General features: G+C 44.8%; 1 protein-coding gene across 4 annotated transcripts in view; it reads right to left on the bottom strand.

Annotated features, from left to right (window-relative positions):
* ZFYVE27 (zinc finger FYVE-type containing 27) overlaps positions 1-17,178 on the bottom strand; it is a 145,503-nt gene that overhangs the window by 97,985 nt on the left and 30,340 nt on the right. For all 4 annotated transcript variants that reach the window (XM_082267481.1, XM_082267479.1, XM_082267480.1 and 1 more), the window contains exons 5-6: positions 14,415-14,510; positions 7,601-7,713 (exon numbers count right to left, since the gene is read on the bottom strand). In XM_082267481.1, the coding sequence (XP_082123607.1) occupies positions 7,601-7,713; positions 14,415-14,510 (209 nt within the window). The remainder of the gene's footprint in view (positions 1-7,600; positions 7,714-14,414; positions 14,511-17,178) is intronic.

The following is a 17,178-nucleotide window of genomic DNA, read 5'->3' as shown; positions in this document are numbered from 1 at the left end:
AATATAAAAATGTTTGCTGCAAAAATTGAAAGAAAAATTACGCCATTTTTTTTTAGCAGGTTGGTTGTGCTTTTAAAATAGCAGTCCACCCCACCCCAAAAACATATATTTTGGTTGTGAGTAGATATCAGGAGGTAGAACTACCCACTGTCCTTTTATATATTTTTTTCTGCTTCTGAGGCAGAGTAGCGGTAGTAGACAGGAGGAAGACACCCTCCCTGCTGAGTGCTCTGCTGACAATAGAGGTGGAAAGGAGGACGGGGCGGAGGAAAATACTGCCAATGTTCATTTATATACCCAACACCACCGACCACCGCTAGACCCACCATCTTTCAATTCCCTCAACACAACCACCGTTTCCTACCCCCACCATCCTTGGATTTCCTTCCCACCACCACCATTTGCAAACCCACCATCTTTGAATTATTTCAACACCACCACCATCCTTGGATTTCCTTCCCACCACCACCACCATTTCCAAACCCACCATCTTTGAATTCATCCACCACCACTATTGCCTACCGCCACCGTCTTTCAATTTCCTCCCCGCCACCACCATTTTCTAGACACTCCATCTTTGAATGCCCCATACACCACCACTGTTTTTATACCCCCACCATCCTTGGCTTTCCTCACCACCATTTCCTAAATCAACCATCTTTGAATTATTCCAACACCACCACCGTTTCCTACCCCCACCATCCTTGGATTTCCTCACCACCGCCACCGTTTTCTAGACCCACCATCTTTGAATTTCTCCAACACAACCACCATTTCCTTCCCCCACCATCCTTCGATTTCCTCCCCACCACCACCATTTTATAGAGCCACCATCTTTGAATGCCCCGAACACCACCACTGCTTTTCTAACCCCACCATCCGTGGCTTTCCTTACCACCGCCACCATTTCCTAAACCCACCATCTTTGAATTATTCCAAAACCACCATCATCCTTGGATTTCCTCACCACCGCCACCATTTTCTAGACCCACCATCTTTGATTTTCCCCAACACAACCACCATTTCCTACTCCCACCCATCCTTGGATTTCCTTCCCACCACCACCACCACCACCATTTCCAAACCCACCATCTTTGAATTCATCCACCACCACTATTGCCTACCGCCACCGTCTTTCAATTTCCTCCCCGCCACCACCATTTTCTAGACACTCCATCTTTGAATGCCCCATACACCACCACTGTTTTTATACCCCCACCATCCTTGGCTTTCCTCACCACCATTTCCTAAATCAACCATCTTTGAATTATTCCAACACCACCACCGTTTCCTACCCCCACCATCCTTGGATTTCCTCACCACCGCCACTATTTTCTAGACCCACCATCTTTGAATTTCCCCAACACAACCACCATTTCCTTCCCCCACCATCCTTCGATTTCCTCCCCACCACCACCATTTTATAGAGCCACCATCTTTGAATGCCCCGAACACCACCACTGCTTTTCTACCCCCACCATCCGTGGCTTTCCTTACCACCGCCACCATTTCCTAAACCCACCATCTTTGAATTATTCCAACACCACCACCGTTTCCTACCCCCACCATCTTTGGATTTCCTCACCACCGCCACCATTTTCTAGACCCACCATCTTTGAATTTCCCCAACACAACCACCATTTCCTTCCCCCACCATCCTTCGGCTTCCTCCCCACCACCATTTTCTAGAGCCACCATATTTGAATGCCCCGAACACTGAAATTTGAATTCCCATAGACACATTCCTAAACCTTGTGGACAGCCTTCCCAGAAGAATTGAAGCTGTTATAGCTGCAAAGGGTGGGCCAATTCAATATTGAACCCTACGGACTAAGACTGGGATGCCATTAAAGTTCATGTGTGTGTAAAGGCAGGCGTCCCAATACTTTTGGCGATATAGGTGTACGTTGAAATGGATTTCTATAGCCCACATGCGTAAAAATACTTTGATTTCTGCTAAATAAAGGGTTAAAGGGATGCGTTTCATCTCTCCACCTAAGGTAATGGACTATGACACCATCGTTCATCTGATGGGTAGCAGATCATTAGAAGTTAGTAGATACATGCAACTGCTAATTAAATTAGGCAAAATTGATCTAATGAAGACAATGAAGTTTAAATGATAAATAGCAATGTGAGCTAATTAATATTGAATGAGGAATTATACATTGAAGATGAAAAAAAAAAAACACACTATTAATCTTACTTATTACTTCCAATATACATAATCCAATCTATAATGATTATATGTCTACAGAAGATCTATTCAACTGAATGTCAAATCTGTGACATGTACTGCCCCCTAGTGTACAACTAAAGCACAACCTCTGCATTACTTTCTGATACAATGTAACCAAATGTCCTTCCTTACATTTCCTTGCGTCTATTGAATATATTCTTAAATTTTAAGTATTGTTCACAGGATCGATGAGCTTTTGATTGTGATTCATGTATTAGAGATGTATTGGAGAATCATTCATAAAATTACAGCAACCCTTACTTTTTTGGAGTCACTGGCAGATCTTAATCACTTTTTTTTGGCACTTTTTGTTTACGCATTTAAATCAGTTTTATTTGCTAGAAAATTACTTAGAACCCCCAAACATTTTTTTTTTTTTAGCAGAGACGCTAGGGAATAAAATGGCGGCTGCTGCAATTTTTTCGTTGCCGTTATTCAAATGCAATTTAATGAAAATATACACTTAAAAAAAACACACACACACGCATGCACACGCACTATATACCCCAATGGTTTTGTAAAATATGAAATTTGAGGTTACACCAAGTAAATAGATACCCAACGTCACACTTTAAAAACCGCTCACGTTCATCGAATGGCGACAAACTACGGTACCTAAAAATCTCCATAGGTGACGCTTTAACCACTTCTGGACCGGAAGGATTTGCCCCCTTAATGACCAGGCCATTTTTTTTGCAATTCGGCACTGCGTTACGTTAGCGGACAATTGCGCGGTCGTGCGACGCTGTACCCAAATAAAATGGATATCCTTCCCCACCCCCCTACAAAAATAGAGCTTTCTTTTGGTGGTTTTTGATCACATGTGCGATTTTTTTTTTTGTGCTATAAACATAAAAAAAAAAAAAAAAAAAAAAAAAAAAAAGAGCGACAAATCTCGAAAAAAAATAAAATAAAAAAATAAAAAAATAAATAAATAATATATATATATATATATATATATATATATATATATATATATATATATATATATATATATATATATATATATATATATATATATATATATATATATATATATATATATATATATATATATATATATATATTTTATTTTTTCACTTTCTGCTATACAACATTCCCAAAAAAAAATAAAAATACATTTAAAAACTCTGTTTTATAATCCTTTTTGGGCAATTTGTATTTGATTACATATCTTTGGTAAAAAAGAAAATAAATCGCAATAAGCGTATTTTGATTGGTTTGTGCAAAAGTTATCCCGTCTACAAAACTAGGGGAAAGATGTCATTATTATTTTTTTTTTCTTACTAGTAATGGCGGCGATCTGCGATTTTTAGCGGGACTGTGACATTGCGGCGGACAGATCGGACCCCTAACTGACATTTTTGACACTTTTGGGGGGACCAGTGACATTACTACAGTAATCAGTGCTAAAAATATGCACTGTTACTGTAATAATGACACTGGCAGGGAAGGGGTTAACCTAGGGGCGACCAAAGGGTTAAATTGTGAGACTAGAGGGTTTTTACTAACTGTATGGGGGAGGGACTTGTGAAATGATCATAGAGACCTGTGATCCTATATAGAAGGATCACAGGCGCTCTGTGATCATTCCAGGGAGAAGAACGGTCAGCTGTGTTTACAACAGCCGACCGATCTGGTCTCTCAGCAGGGAGCGATCGTGGATGGTAGCAATCAGTGCCGCCGGTCCTGTGCATTGGCATCCCCGCTGTCTAGTAGGGGCAAGCGTGCGCCCCAGCGGTGTGCACTCGCCCCCAGGAGCGCTCCCAATGATCCCCGTACAGGTACAGCGATTTGCGCAGCTGAGCCAGCCAGCCGCAGTATATATGTGGCGGGTGGTCGGCTAGTGGTTAAATGTTTTTACAGGTTACCAGTTTAGAGTTACAGAGGGGGGGGGGGGTCGAGCGATAGAATTATTGCTCGCGTTTGAACGTTCACATCGATATCTCACATGTGTGGTGCGAACGCCGTTTACATATGCGTGTGTGACTGACGTAAGCGATGACTTCTGCGCACAAGCACGGAGAGATGGGGGTGCTTTAAAAAAAAAAAAAATGTTTTTCTTATTTATTTTACTTTTTATTTTTACACTGTCCCTTTATTTTTTTTTTTTTTAACAGTTTTATTCCTATTACAAGGGATGTAAACTCCCCCTGTAATAGTAATAAGGATGTGAAGAGATCTGGCGTCAAAAAAAAAAAAAAAAGACCCCAAATCTCTTCTTTACCTTTAAGGGCCAGTCCACACCATAGAAATGCAGTCCGGATGTTTTTCTGCATGCGCGATTTTGATGCATCCCTGTGCCTTTTGATGCATTTTTGGTGCGTTTTAGTGCATTTTTTCCACCTCTATTTTTTTCTTAAATAGGCACAAGTGTGTTCCAGTGCGTTTTTTTATGTGTTTTACCGCGTTTCAGTACAGTCCAGTGCAGGAAAAATGCAGCAAGGCTGCCATAACCCTGGTATTTTTTTTTAAACAGTGGGCGGTCCACTTTAGCATAAGGGTGGTCCCAGCAGCAGATTTGCAGCGGAATCACTTTTTTGGGTGGCGGGAGAGGTGCCCCCTCCTGCCCTTTCTGGTAGTTTTCCCTGCTTTTGGGTGGCGGGAGAGGTGCCCCTCCTCCTGCCGCTTCCCGGTCGTTTTCCCCGCTTACCGGAGCCGTCAGTAGCGGGGAAAAAGATCCGGTCCACTGTCCCTTTAGGCAGGAAGTCGAGTAAGGGCAAGATGGCTTCCCACTCCACTCTATGGCCTTGGAGGACCGGAGCGACATCATACATCACTTCCTCCCAATGGCCTTAAAGGGCCCTTTTTTTTTCCATCACAAGGAAAAATTTTATTTATTTTTTTATTTTATTTTAAGTGTAGATGTGAGATGTGAGGTCTTTTTGACTCCAGATCTCACAATAAAGAGGACCTGGCCTGCCTATTTCTATTACAAGGGATGCTTACATTGCTTGTAATAGGGATAAAAGTGATCCAAAAAAAAAAAATATTAAAAAGCAACAGTGTAAATATAAAAAGGTAAAATAAACAAGAAAAAAAAAAAAAAAATTCAAAGCGACCCATCCCTCCGAGCTCGCGCGCAGGAGCGAACGCATACGCAAGTCACGCCCACGTATGAAAACGGTATTCAAACCACACATGTGAGATATCGTTGCACTCCGTAGGGCGAGAGCAATCATTTGAGCCCTAGACCTCCTCTGTAAATCTAAACTGGTAACCTGTAGAATTTTTAAGTGTTGCCTATGGGGATTTTTAAGTACCAATGTTTGTTGCCAAACTCGCCATTCCACGAGCGTATGCAATTTTGAACCATGAACATGTTGGCTATCTATTTACTTGGCATAACAATCTTTTTTATTATAGAAAAAAATTGGGCTAACTTTACTGTCATTTTATTTTTTTTAATTCAAAAAAGTGTATTTTTTCTAAAAAAATTGTGTTTGTAAGACCGCCGCACAAATACAGTGTGGCATAAAGCATTGCAACAATCTCCATTTTATTCTATAGGGTCTCTTAAAAAAAAAAAAAAAAAAAAAAAAGATATATTATATATATATATATATATATATATATATATATATATATATATATATATATATATATATATATATATATATATATATATATATATATGTATATATATATATATATATATATATATATATATATATATATATATATATATATATATTATGTTTGGGGATTCTAAGTAATTTTCTAGCAAAAAATACAGGATTTTAACTTGTATGCAACAAGTGTCAGAAAAAGATAAAAGATGATTTGGCACCAAAAACAATCGATGGTAAAAGATGTAGTAAAGTATGTCATTGCTGCTAATTGGCTGCAGACTTGTGCATCATGAGGTGAATCAGCAGGTAGTAAAATCAGCGAGAATCTACCCTTAAGTACCATAGTGTTCTAAAAATTCCCTATCCCAAAAAAAGTGCAAATCCTATTGGTTATTGGTATTCATCAAGAAGTTTCATAAATTTTAAAAAAGTCTAAAGTTTTTTTTAAAAAAAAAAATTGCAAGAAATATTGCACCGATTTACTACTTGCTGAAGTGTCAGAAAAAGGCCTGGTCTTTAAAGCGGAGTTCCACTCAAAAATGGAACTTCCACTTACCTGTCTCCTCCCCCCATCTGGTGCCAAAATTGGCACCTTTCAGGGGGGAGCGGGTATCTGTTTTGACAGGTACCCTGTCCACCACTTCCGTCGGACCTCAGCGCGGCGAGGTTCGTCAGTGGTTCAGGCCCCCTCCTCCTTCCTCTGTTTCATGGCCACCTACCGAGCGCAGCGCGCTTCACGCATGTGCAGTAGGGACCTGACCATGAAGCCTCAAGGCTTCACTGCCGGTCTCCCTTACTGGCAATGGCGGTGGCAGCACCCGACAGCTGACGGAAACATCGGCTGCGGTGCCAACATCCCTGGACTCCAGGACAGGTAAATGTCCTAATATTAAAAGTCAGCAGCTACAGTGTGTGTACAGTATGTGTGGCTGCTGACTTTTCATTTTTGTAAGGGGGGGGGGGGGGACTCCACTTTAAACACACCTCCTGTATTAGAGCGCCTCCCCCACTCTGGAAGAAGGAGCACAGGGAACACCTTTGGACAGCAGCATTGACAGTCTATGGGGGGGCTGTTAAATGGACTAGCAGAGGGGGGGGCGCGGAACTCCACTTTAAGTGGTTAAAAAAAATACAAAAAAACTTGTCACTTCCGGTCCAGGAAGTAAGCCTCATGACGTCACTCTGGTCCTCCAAAGCCATAGAGTCCATCAAAGACTATCTAATAGATCAGGGATTCCCAAACTACGGCTCTGCAGTTGTTCAGGAACTACAATTCCCATCATGCCTAGTCCTGTCTGTGAATGTCAGAGTTTTACAACGCCTCATGGGATGTGTAGTTCTGCAGGGGCCGTAGTTTGGGAATCCACGCACTAGTTGATCACCTATGGGAGCAGCCGGCTGCACCATCGGATTGTTTCTCCGACGAGCCCGCAGAAATGGTAAGCACGAGAAACAAAGGCAAGTGGTGGGGGGAGGGGAGGGGCGTCCCCTCTGTCTGCTTTTGAAAGCGTTCCAGCAGCTAATGAGCTGCTTGGAACGCTTTCAATAGAAAACCAGCAGCTGGCTGAAAAAAAAAACAACACAATAGCTGGGTTACAGTTGATCAGATTAATCCCAGTAAACCAATTGCAAACCGTGACATATATACAGTATACATATTGCAGTCGGCAAGTGAACCGCGAGTGGAAAAGGCATTGAAAGCAAAAAAACTACAAACGGTCCATCGGCACAATCCTGAAATCAGATAAAAAAAAAAAAACAAAAAAAAACAAAGCCCTCAATCACTTACCTCTGTAGAAGTTGGTGTTCTTGAGAAACAAGGTGCTGTTCAGTAGAGCCAAAACCCAACACAGGGGGAGGAGATAGAGGACGCACACCGAGCCCAGCAGAAGTCCGTATAACCTGATCAACAGAAAGTATTATAAAGTATATACACACACACATATATACAGATCATCTCTTACAGATAATTCAATGAGATGCTGAAGGTGCTAAAACATTTAAAAATCAATTAACCTCCCTGGCGGTGTGATTATGTCAGGATTTCTGTGCTAAAAGCGGTACATTGTTTTGCATAGAATTCTGTTGATTTTAAAACTCACCTTCCCCTGCGATCCCCCGCCGTCCTCCCCCCAGCCGTCCCCCGTCCCCCCCCAGCTGTCCTCCCCCGCCGCCGGGACCTGTCTTCCGGTTCCCTTCCCTGTGAGCGTTGCGACGCAGGGCGGTGGAACCGGCGGCAAATTCAAAAATATAAATCCACCAAATGAGATGATACAAAGTTGCGATCCTAACGGATTACACTGCATCATCCCATTTCACCACAGGATTTCACCTGGTGACTTTTCCAGTGCCCTGCCTGTGCTTTTCCAGTGCTTTGTGCCTGGAAAATAGAGAACGACCATGGCGTCCAAAAAAGCGCTCTTTTTGTGCAAAATCGCTTTTAGAGGAACTGGAAAACAGCGACAGCGAAATGGAGTTACTTGAAGAACTGAGCGATAGCGATTGGTAGGAAAATTCTTTATCAGGAACGGAAAGTGAGGACAGCGACGATTCTGATGTCTCTTTCTGGCACATCGCTTGTGGGATTTGGGAAGTTTATCAAATGATTCTTCAGAATTTTAAACGGAGCGATGTGCCAGAATGAGACATCAGAATCGTCGCTGTCCTCACTTTCCGTACCTGATGACCAATTTTCCCACCAATCGCTATCGCTCAGTTCTTCAAGTAACTCAGTTTCGCTGTCGCTGTTTTTCAGTTCGTCTAAAAGCGTTTATGCGTAAAGAGAACGCTTTTTGGACGCCATGGTTGTTCTTTATTTTCCAGGCACAAAGAACTGGAAAAGCACAGGCAGAGCACTGGAAAAGTCACCAGGTGAAATCCTGTGGTGAAATGGGATGATACAGTGTAATCCGATAGGATCGCAGCTTTCTATCATCTCATTTGGTGTATTTACATTTTTGAAATTGCCACCGGTTCCACCCCCCTGCGTCGCAACGCTCGCAGGGAAGGGAACCGGAGGACAGGTTCCGGCATCGGCCGAGCACAGAGCAGGAGAACAGCAGGGGAGGACGGCGAGGGAGGAAGGCTGGAGGACGGCGAGGGAGGAAGGCTGGAGGACGGCGAGGGAGGAAGGCTGGAGGACGGCGAGGGAGGAAGGCTGGAGGACGGCGAGGGAGGAAGGCTGGAGGACGGCTGGAGGACGGCGGGAGAGGACGGCTGGAGGACAGCGGGAGAGGACGGCTGGAGGACAGCGGGAGAGGACGGCTGGAGGACAGCGGGAGAGGACGGCTGGAGGACAGCGGGAGAGGACGGCTGGAGTGCGGCGGGGGAGGACGGCTGGAGTGCGGCGGGGGAGGACGGCAAGGGATAGCAGGGAAGGGGAGTGTGATTCTGGGGTAATCCCGAGTGTGGCTCGGGGGTTACCGCTTTTGGTACTGAAAATTAACCCCGAGCCACACTCGGGAATACCGCTAAGGAAGTTATAAAAAAAAAATAGACGCAGTGTGTAAATTCTACCTATTAAGAAAGTAGATGAAGATTTATTCTGGTCGGAGTGATGCCGGTGCTCCTGGCACAGCAGCGAGGTCGGTATGTGAGCCGTAAACAGCGGCGGGGGTCGGGATCGGCGTCTTCAGCGCTCGGCGACACATCCCGGGGGACGCGCAATCAGGAGCTCGGCCAGATATAGTTTAGTTTTGTCAAATCATAGCTGAATGACATCCTACACAAGAAGACATTATTGCCACTACTCATCCCGTCTCCCGGATTTATACTGAAGAGAAATCCAACATGGAATGTCCATGGCTGGCTAAAAGTAGAACTCTGTATCTAGTGCCAGGAACATGCCAAACTGCGCCACCCCACCAGATATATGAGCACACCCTGTGCGATTCCCTTGCGATTATCGCTAGAGGCTGCTATATGCAAAACCTGCATGTATAGCCAGGACATGGAGACGCCCCCAATGAACAAAGATTATAAACAATCCTCAAGATACATGTAATGTTTTACCAAAATGGAGGGAGTCACTGGTAAAGCTACAAATCATTCAATAAATGGTGTACTACATGCTGTTCATACTCTACTACTGCTGCTCTCTGTCTCCCCCTCCTGTCCATGTCTCCACTGCAGTTAGGGATTTTGCAGCTGTAGTGGCAGCTCAGCACATGCTCAGTTTTAAGTGAGTTTCTATGCTTAGCATTACCTCCCTATCACATCTGAACAGGCCATGGGATTATTGAATCACACATGTGGGCAAATACACAACAGCCCACTCCCCTCCCTGCTCCGCCTCCATGCCCACTAACTAGGTAAACACAATGGGGGTGGGATATTACATGTAAATGAATGGAGGCTTCACCTCCCTCTCTTTCTAAAGCCTCGTGCACAAAAGTATTTTCTTTCATTCAACCCAGCAGGGCTGAAAAAAAAAAAAAAACGATGGCTCAGGAGGAGCTGCTGTCCTAACTATCCGATATTAGTACAGTGATCTTTCCTGATGTGCTATTGTGTTCGTACATGGGGACAGCCCCGGTGGAGAGGGAAGGCTCGTTGATGGAGGCGGAGGACGAAAGGCTCGTTGATGGAGGCGGAGGACGAAAGGCTCGTTGATGGAGGCGGAGGACGAAAGGCTCGTTGATGGAGGCGGAGGACGAAAGGCTCGTTGATGGAGGCGGACGACGAAAGGCTCGTTGATGGAGGCGGGGGAGAGAAGACTCGTTGATGGAGGCGGGGGAGAGAAGACTCGTTGATGGAGGCGGGGGAGAGAAGACTCGTTGATGGAGGCGGGGGAGAGAAGACTCATTGATGGAGGCGGGGGAGAGAAGACTCATTGATGGAGGCGGGGGAGAGAAGACTCATTGATGGAGGCGGGGGAGAGAAGACTCATTGATGGAGGCGGGGGAGAGAAGACTCATTGATGGAGGCGGGGGAGAGAAGACTCATTGATGGAGGCGGGGGAGAGAAGACTCATTGATGGAGGCGGGGGAGAGAAGACTCATTGATGGAGGCGGGGGAGAGAAGACTCATTGATGGAGGCGGGGGAGAGAAGACTCATTGATGGAGGCGGGGGAGAGAAGACTCATTGATGGAGGCGGGGGAGAGAAGACTCATTGATGGAGGCGGGGGAGAGAAGACTCATTGATGGAGGCGGGGGAGAGAAGACTCATTGATGGAGGCGGGGGAGAAAAGACTCATTGATGGAGGCGGGGGAGAGAAGACTCATTGATGGAGGCGGGGGAGAGAAGACTCATTGATGGAGGCGGGGGAGAGAAGACTCATTGATGGAGGCGGGGGAGAGAAGACTCATTGATGGAGGCGGGGGAGAGAAGACTCATTGATGGAGGCGGGGGAGAGAAGACTCATTGATGGAGGCGGGGGAGAGAAGACTCATTGATGGAGGCGGGGGAGAGAAGACTCCTTGATGGAGGCGGGGGAGAGAAGACTCCTTGATGGAGGCGGGGGAGAGAAGACTCCTTGATGGAGGCGGGGGAGAGAAGACTCCTTGATGGAGGCGGGGGAGAGGAGACTCCTTGATGGAGGCGGGGGAGAGGAGACTCATTGATGGAGGCGGGGGATAGGAGACTCATTGATGGAGGCGGGGGAGAGAAGACTTATTGGTGGAGGTGGGGGAGAGATGACTCATTGATTGAGGTGGAGAGGGAAGGCTGGCCTGTGTAGTCCGATCCAATAGAAGAGCTATTGAAGCTCAAAATTACTGAAAAAGTGAATGCTGGTTCTGAAGTCCAGGACTGGACTTGCCTCCTTGGTGTACATTTCTTCATGCCACCTTGGTGCACATTTTCTCATGTCCCCTTGGCACACATTTGCTCATGCCCCCCCTCAGTACACATTTGCTCATGCCCCCCCTCAGTACACATTTGCTCATGCCCCCCTCAGTACACATTTGCTCATGCCCCCCTCAGTACACATTTGCTCATGCCCCCCTCAGTACACATTTGCTCATGCCCCCCTCAGTACACATTTGCTCATGCCCCCCTCAGTACACATTTGCTCATGCCCCCCTCAGTACACATTTGCTCATGCCCCCCCTCAGTACACATTTGCTCATGCCCCCCCTCAGTACACATTTGCTCATGCCCCCCCTCAGTACACATTTGCTCATGCCCCCCTCAGTACACATTTGCTCATGCCCCCTTGGCTCACACACCCTTGGCGTACATTTGCTCACACACCCTTGGCTCACATTTGCTCACACACCCTTGGCAGTGTTACGGTTTTCCCCAATCATACAACATTTTTTCACGTTAGTGTTTGTGTCCAAATCATTCTAGGAAAACACTTTAGGACACGTCTTAGTCCTGAGGAGTTTGCACAATAATAAGCTAGTAGAACCTATCAAAGGTCGGAGGACATGTGATAAGCACAAAAGAGGAACAGAAACCCAGAATGAGGAAAGAGCTATTGGTAGAATGCCTGCAACCTTCACGAGGCTTCCTGGACAGCCAGCGTTACTTTGTGTGCAAGGAGCTATACAAGCCAACCATGGATACAATCAAAACAAAATACAAACCGACTGCAACATAATAAAGTACAGCAAAACCTTGGATTGAGAGTTACTTGATTTGAGAGCGTTTTGCAAGACAAGCAAAATTTTTAAAGAATATTTGACTTGATGAACAGGCGATGTCTTGATATACAAGTAGCGTCATGTCACAACGGAGTATAAAAGAGAAGAGAGGCGCCTCCAAGTGTAGCAATATGGTTACATTTAATGAAGGTCTAACATTTAGCAACTTACATGGTTGATGATTAGAACAGGCACATCTAAGTATGCAGGCATCTGGGGTAAAGCTGTCCACATAGACCATCCTCCGCACTGCCATCGGCATCATCCCTTCCACGCTGCACTCCATGAGCGCTTCAAGCCTCGCTTTCAGATCGCTCTACTGCAGGGTAGTCTTCCTGGTCACCACTGCAAAATGACGGCGGTGAGAGCCGGCGGTACGGTGGATGGTCTATGTGGACAGCTTTACCCCAGATGCCTGCATACTTCGATGTGCCTCTTTTAATCATCAACCATGCGAGTTGCTAAATGTTGAACCTTCATTAGATGTAACCATATTGCTACACTTAGAGGCGCCTCTCTTCTCTTTTATACTCTGTAGTTCCTGCTGGATTTTGCTTCCAATCCCCTTGTGGAGGCGCAATTTGTGGATGGACATTTTATGGTTACACAACCTATCACATTGCTATAATCTTTTTATATGGACTATAAACTGAAGGATTTATGAAGAAATGGTTGTGGAACGAATCATCTGAGATTCCATTATTTCTTATGGGGAAATATGCTTTGATATAAAAGAGTGCTTTGAATTACAAGCATGTTTCCAAAATGATCTATTGTCAAAATCCAAAGTTTTACTATAATACTGTGTTTCCCCGAAAATAAGACCGGGTCTTATAATAATTTTGGCTACAAAAAACACACTAGGGCTTATTTTCAGGGGAGGTCTTATTTATTTACCCCTCTCTATGTTCTAAAAAAACCTGGAATAAAACAATAAAATGTTTTTAAAAAAAGTTCCTGTGTTTTCTCCCCTCTCTCCCCCTATCAGCTCAAGAGTCAGCATTAGGACATGCTGTAATCCCAAAAATAAACCTTGGTAAACATATCGTAAAATTATGTAATCGGTTTTGTAAAAGAGTATATAATGTGCAGTGTGTCTCCTTTTTGGAACTTTATTGTGGCAAATACCTTATTTACAGTGCTGCTGGGCGCTCACGTGACCCGTCAGAGCTCTTCTTCCCCGCTCCAAGCACTGAAGAGGGAGGGACAGCTGACCACAGCCAGAAGGAGGGGAGAAAATCTCCGGAGGGTCACGTGAGCGCGGTAAATAAGGTATTTGCCACAAAGTTACAAAAGGAGACACGCTGTACATTTTAGAACCTTTTTACAAAATAGATAAACATGTTTTTACAACAACTTTAACTAGGGCTTATTTTTGGGGTAGGGCTTATATAGCAGCCATTCCCGATAATAACGCTAGGTCTTATTTTCCGGGTAGGGCTTATTTTCAGGGAAACAGGGTATTTGTGGTCAGGGCTGGCCCAAGACATTGAGCTGCCTGGGTCCAAAAATGAAATGCTGCCCCCACCTCCCAAAAAAATAAAATAATTACGCCCACCAATGTGCCCCCACATCCATTTTATCTCATAATAATTAAAACTAAAATTAAAGTTATTAGGAAGTCAGATATGCAAAATCATATGACATCCCATTATGTTCAACTCCAAACCACAAACTCCAGTATTATTTTGTTTGTCTGACGTCATTGCACACACCACTATCACGCGAGGGGCGTTCCCTGGAGGAGACGCTCCGCCTCCTCATACTCATTAGTTTGCACTACGGGCGGCAGTATGAGATAGAGAAATGCCGTCCATAACCCGATGATACACAAAACTGCTGAAAGATATCTTAGGCGTCAATTTGCTGCCCCTCTCAAAGGTCCGCCTGGGTCCAATGGACCCAGGGGAACCCATGGTAGGGCCGGCCCTGTTTGTAATCCCTCATGCATCTAATTCAATGACTTAGCCCCTATGTTCAACCTATTTAATGGTAAAGGTATTTCCATACTTACTGGAAGGAGGCGGCGGGGTTCTGCCAGTAGAGGACATGGTAGACTCTCTCGCAGGAGCCACACACGACGTTCAGTATACCTTCCAGCTGGATTAGGCTGTAAAATAAAAACAAATTCTGTTGGTTTACAAAGTGAATCAAAGCTGAACGATCAAACCATCGATGGATATTAGTACCACACCTTCCTGAAATGTATGCAATTTATTTGCTGTGGTATGTCACAAGGGCAGTACAATCAGACGGGGGTTCTGGTTGGGTGTGGGCCGCATAGTTTTTATACATTAGCCCCGTAGATGTTTAACAAGTGAACATTTCCAACATCATCCCAATATGGATCCTTCATACTGCCCATTCACCAATGATAAAGGTCGGGGTATGGGGGGGGGGGGGGGGTATATTGGTGTCAAAGCAGCTTTTGTCCCTAAACAAGGAAATGGGAATGCCAGAACAGCTTCGTCAAACTGAGAAGGAGATTCTCTGACAGAACTCAAAGAGATGTAAAATACAAGGGTAAAATACAGTCAGGTCCATAAATATTGGGACATGGACACAATTCTAATCTTTTTGGCTCTATACACAACCACAATGGTTTTGAAATGAAACAAACAAGATGTGCTTTAACTGCAGACTTTCAGCTTTAATTTGAGGGGATTTACATCCAAATCAGGTGAAAGGTGTAGGAATTACAACAGTTTGTATATGTGCCTCCCACTTTTTAAGGGACCAAAAGTAATGGGACAATTGGCTGCTCAGCTGTTCCATGGCCAGGTGTGTGTTATTCCCTCATTATCCCATTTACAAGAAGCAGATAAAAGTCCAGAGTTCATTTCAAGTGTGCTATTTGCATTTGGAATCTGTTGCTGTCAACTCGCAATATGAGATCCAAAGAGTTGTCACTATCAGTGAAGCAAGCCATCATTAGGCTGAAAAAACAAAACAAACCCATCAGAGAGATAGCAAAAACATTAGGTGTGGCCAAATCAACTGTTTGGAACATCTTTAAAAAGAAAGAACGCACCGGTGAGCTCAGCATCACCAAAAGACCCGGAAGACCACGGAAAACAAATGTGGTGGATGACCGAAGAATTCTTTCCCTGGTGAAGAAAACACCCTTCACAACAGTTGGCCAGATCAGGAACACTCTCCAGGAGGTAGGTGTATGTGTGTCAGATCAGGAACACTCTCCAGGAGGTAGGTGTATGTGTGTCAAAGTCAACAATCAAGAGAAGACTTCACCAGAGTGAATACAGAGGGTTCACCACAAGATGTAAACCATTGGTGAGCCTCAAAAACAGGAAGGCCAGATTAGAGTTTGCCAAACAACATCTAATAAAGCCTTCACAGTTCTGGAACAACATCCTATGGACAGATGAGACCAAAATCAACTTGTACCAGAGTGATGGGAAGAGAAGAGTATGGAGAAGGAAAGGAACTGCTCATGATCCAAAGCATACCCCCTCATCAGTGAAGCATGGTGGTGGTAGTGTCATGGCGTGGGCATGTGTGGCTGGTTCTGGTTCTCTTGTATTTATTGATGATGTGACTGATGACAAGAGCAGCAGGATGAATTCTGAAGTATTTTGGGCAATATTATCGGCTCATATCAGCCAAATGCTTCAGAACTCCTTGGACGGCGCTTCACAGTGCAGATGTACAATGTCCCGAAGCATACTGCGAAAGCATCCAAAGAGTTTTTTAAGGGAAAGAAGTGGAATGTTATGCAATGGCCAAGTCAATCACCTGACCTGAATCCGATTGGGCATGCATTTCACTTGCTGAAGACAAAACTGAAGGGAAAATGTCCCAAGAACAAGCAGGAACTGAAGACAGTTGCAGTAGAGGCCTGGCAGAGCATCACCAGGGATGAAACCCAGCGTCTGCTGATGTCTATGCGTTCCAGACTTCAGGCTGTAATTGACTGCAAAGGATTTGCAACCAGGTATTAATAAGTGAAAGTTTGATTTATGATTGTTAATCTGTCCCATTACTTTTGGTCCCTTAAAAAGTGGGAGGCACATATACAAAACTGTAGTAATTCCTACACCGTTCACCTGATTTGGATGTAAATACCCTGAAATTAAAGCTGAAAGTCTGCAGTTAAAGCACATCTTGTTTGTTTCTTTTAATACAATCCTGGTGATTGGCAGAGGGCAGGTCGCCTCAGTGCATTCTGGGATACTGTATAAAAGCCAGGAGCACATGTGCTGCGGGGTCTTTGGCTGGAGAGCAGAGCCTCGGAGGGAGGGGGGCTTCGGAGGTGTCATGGGGTCGCAGGAGGTCGTCCTGAGGACCAGAGGAGCGGTTAAGAGGAGCTGAACCCAGAGGTCCAGGAGAGCTGACTGAGAGCAGAGACACTGTAGACCCTCGGACTGCAGTATCGTGAGTACAGGGACTCGTTTCAAAAGGGCTGGCCTGAGGTGGGCCAGCCCTGCTCGTAGGATAGTCAGTGGATCGGTGTCAGCAGAGAAGAGAGAGGGGATACTAGGGAGAGTGTCCTGAAGATAATTGCTTGTTCACCGAGTCGTCTGAGGAAAGAGACTCAATCCAAATCCATCCAAAGTGGCAGGGTGAATCAGCAGCCTGGCTGACATGAAGATAGGAGTCCTCAACATTGTCTATAGGTAAATTGGAGTATCCCACAAAACAACGAGAGTTAGAGATATAGAGTTAGAGATATAGAGAGATAAAGATAGCGATAGAGGCACCTAACATTGTAATGTTCTGTAAAATGCAATATGGCCGCCTGGAGCTGTTCTGTACACAGA

This window comes from Pelophylax lessonae (genome assembly GCF_965119305.1).
Source record: "Pelophylax lessonae genome assembly, chromosome: 9".
NCBI lineage: Eukaryota > Metazoa > Chordata > Amphibia > Anura > Ranidae > Pelophylax > Pelophylax lessonae.
This window is presented reverse-complemented; position numbering and strand designations above follow the sequence as displayed.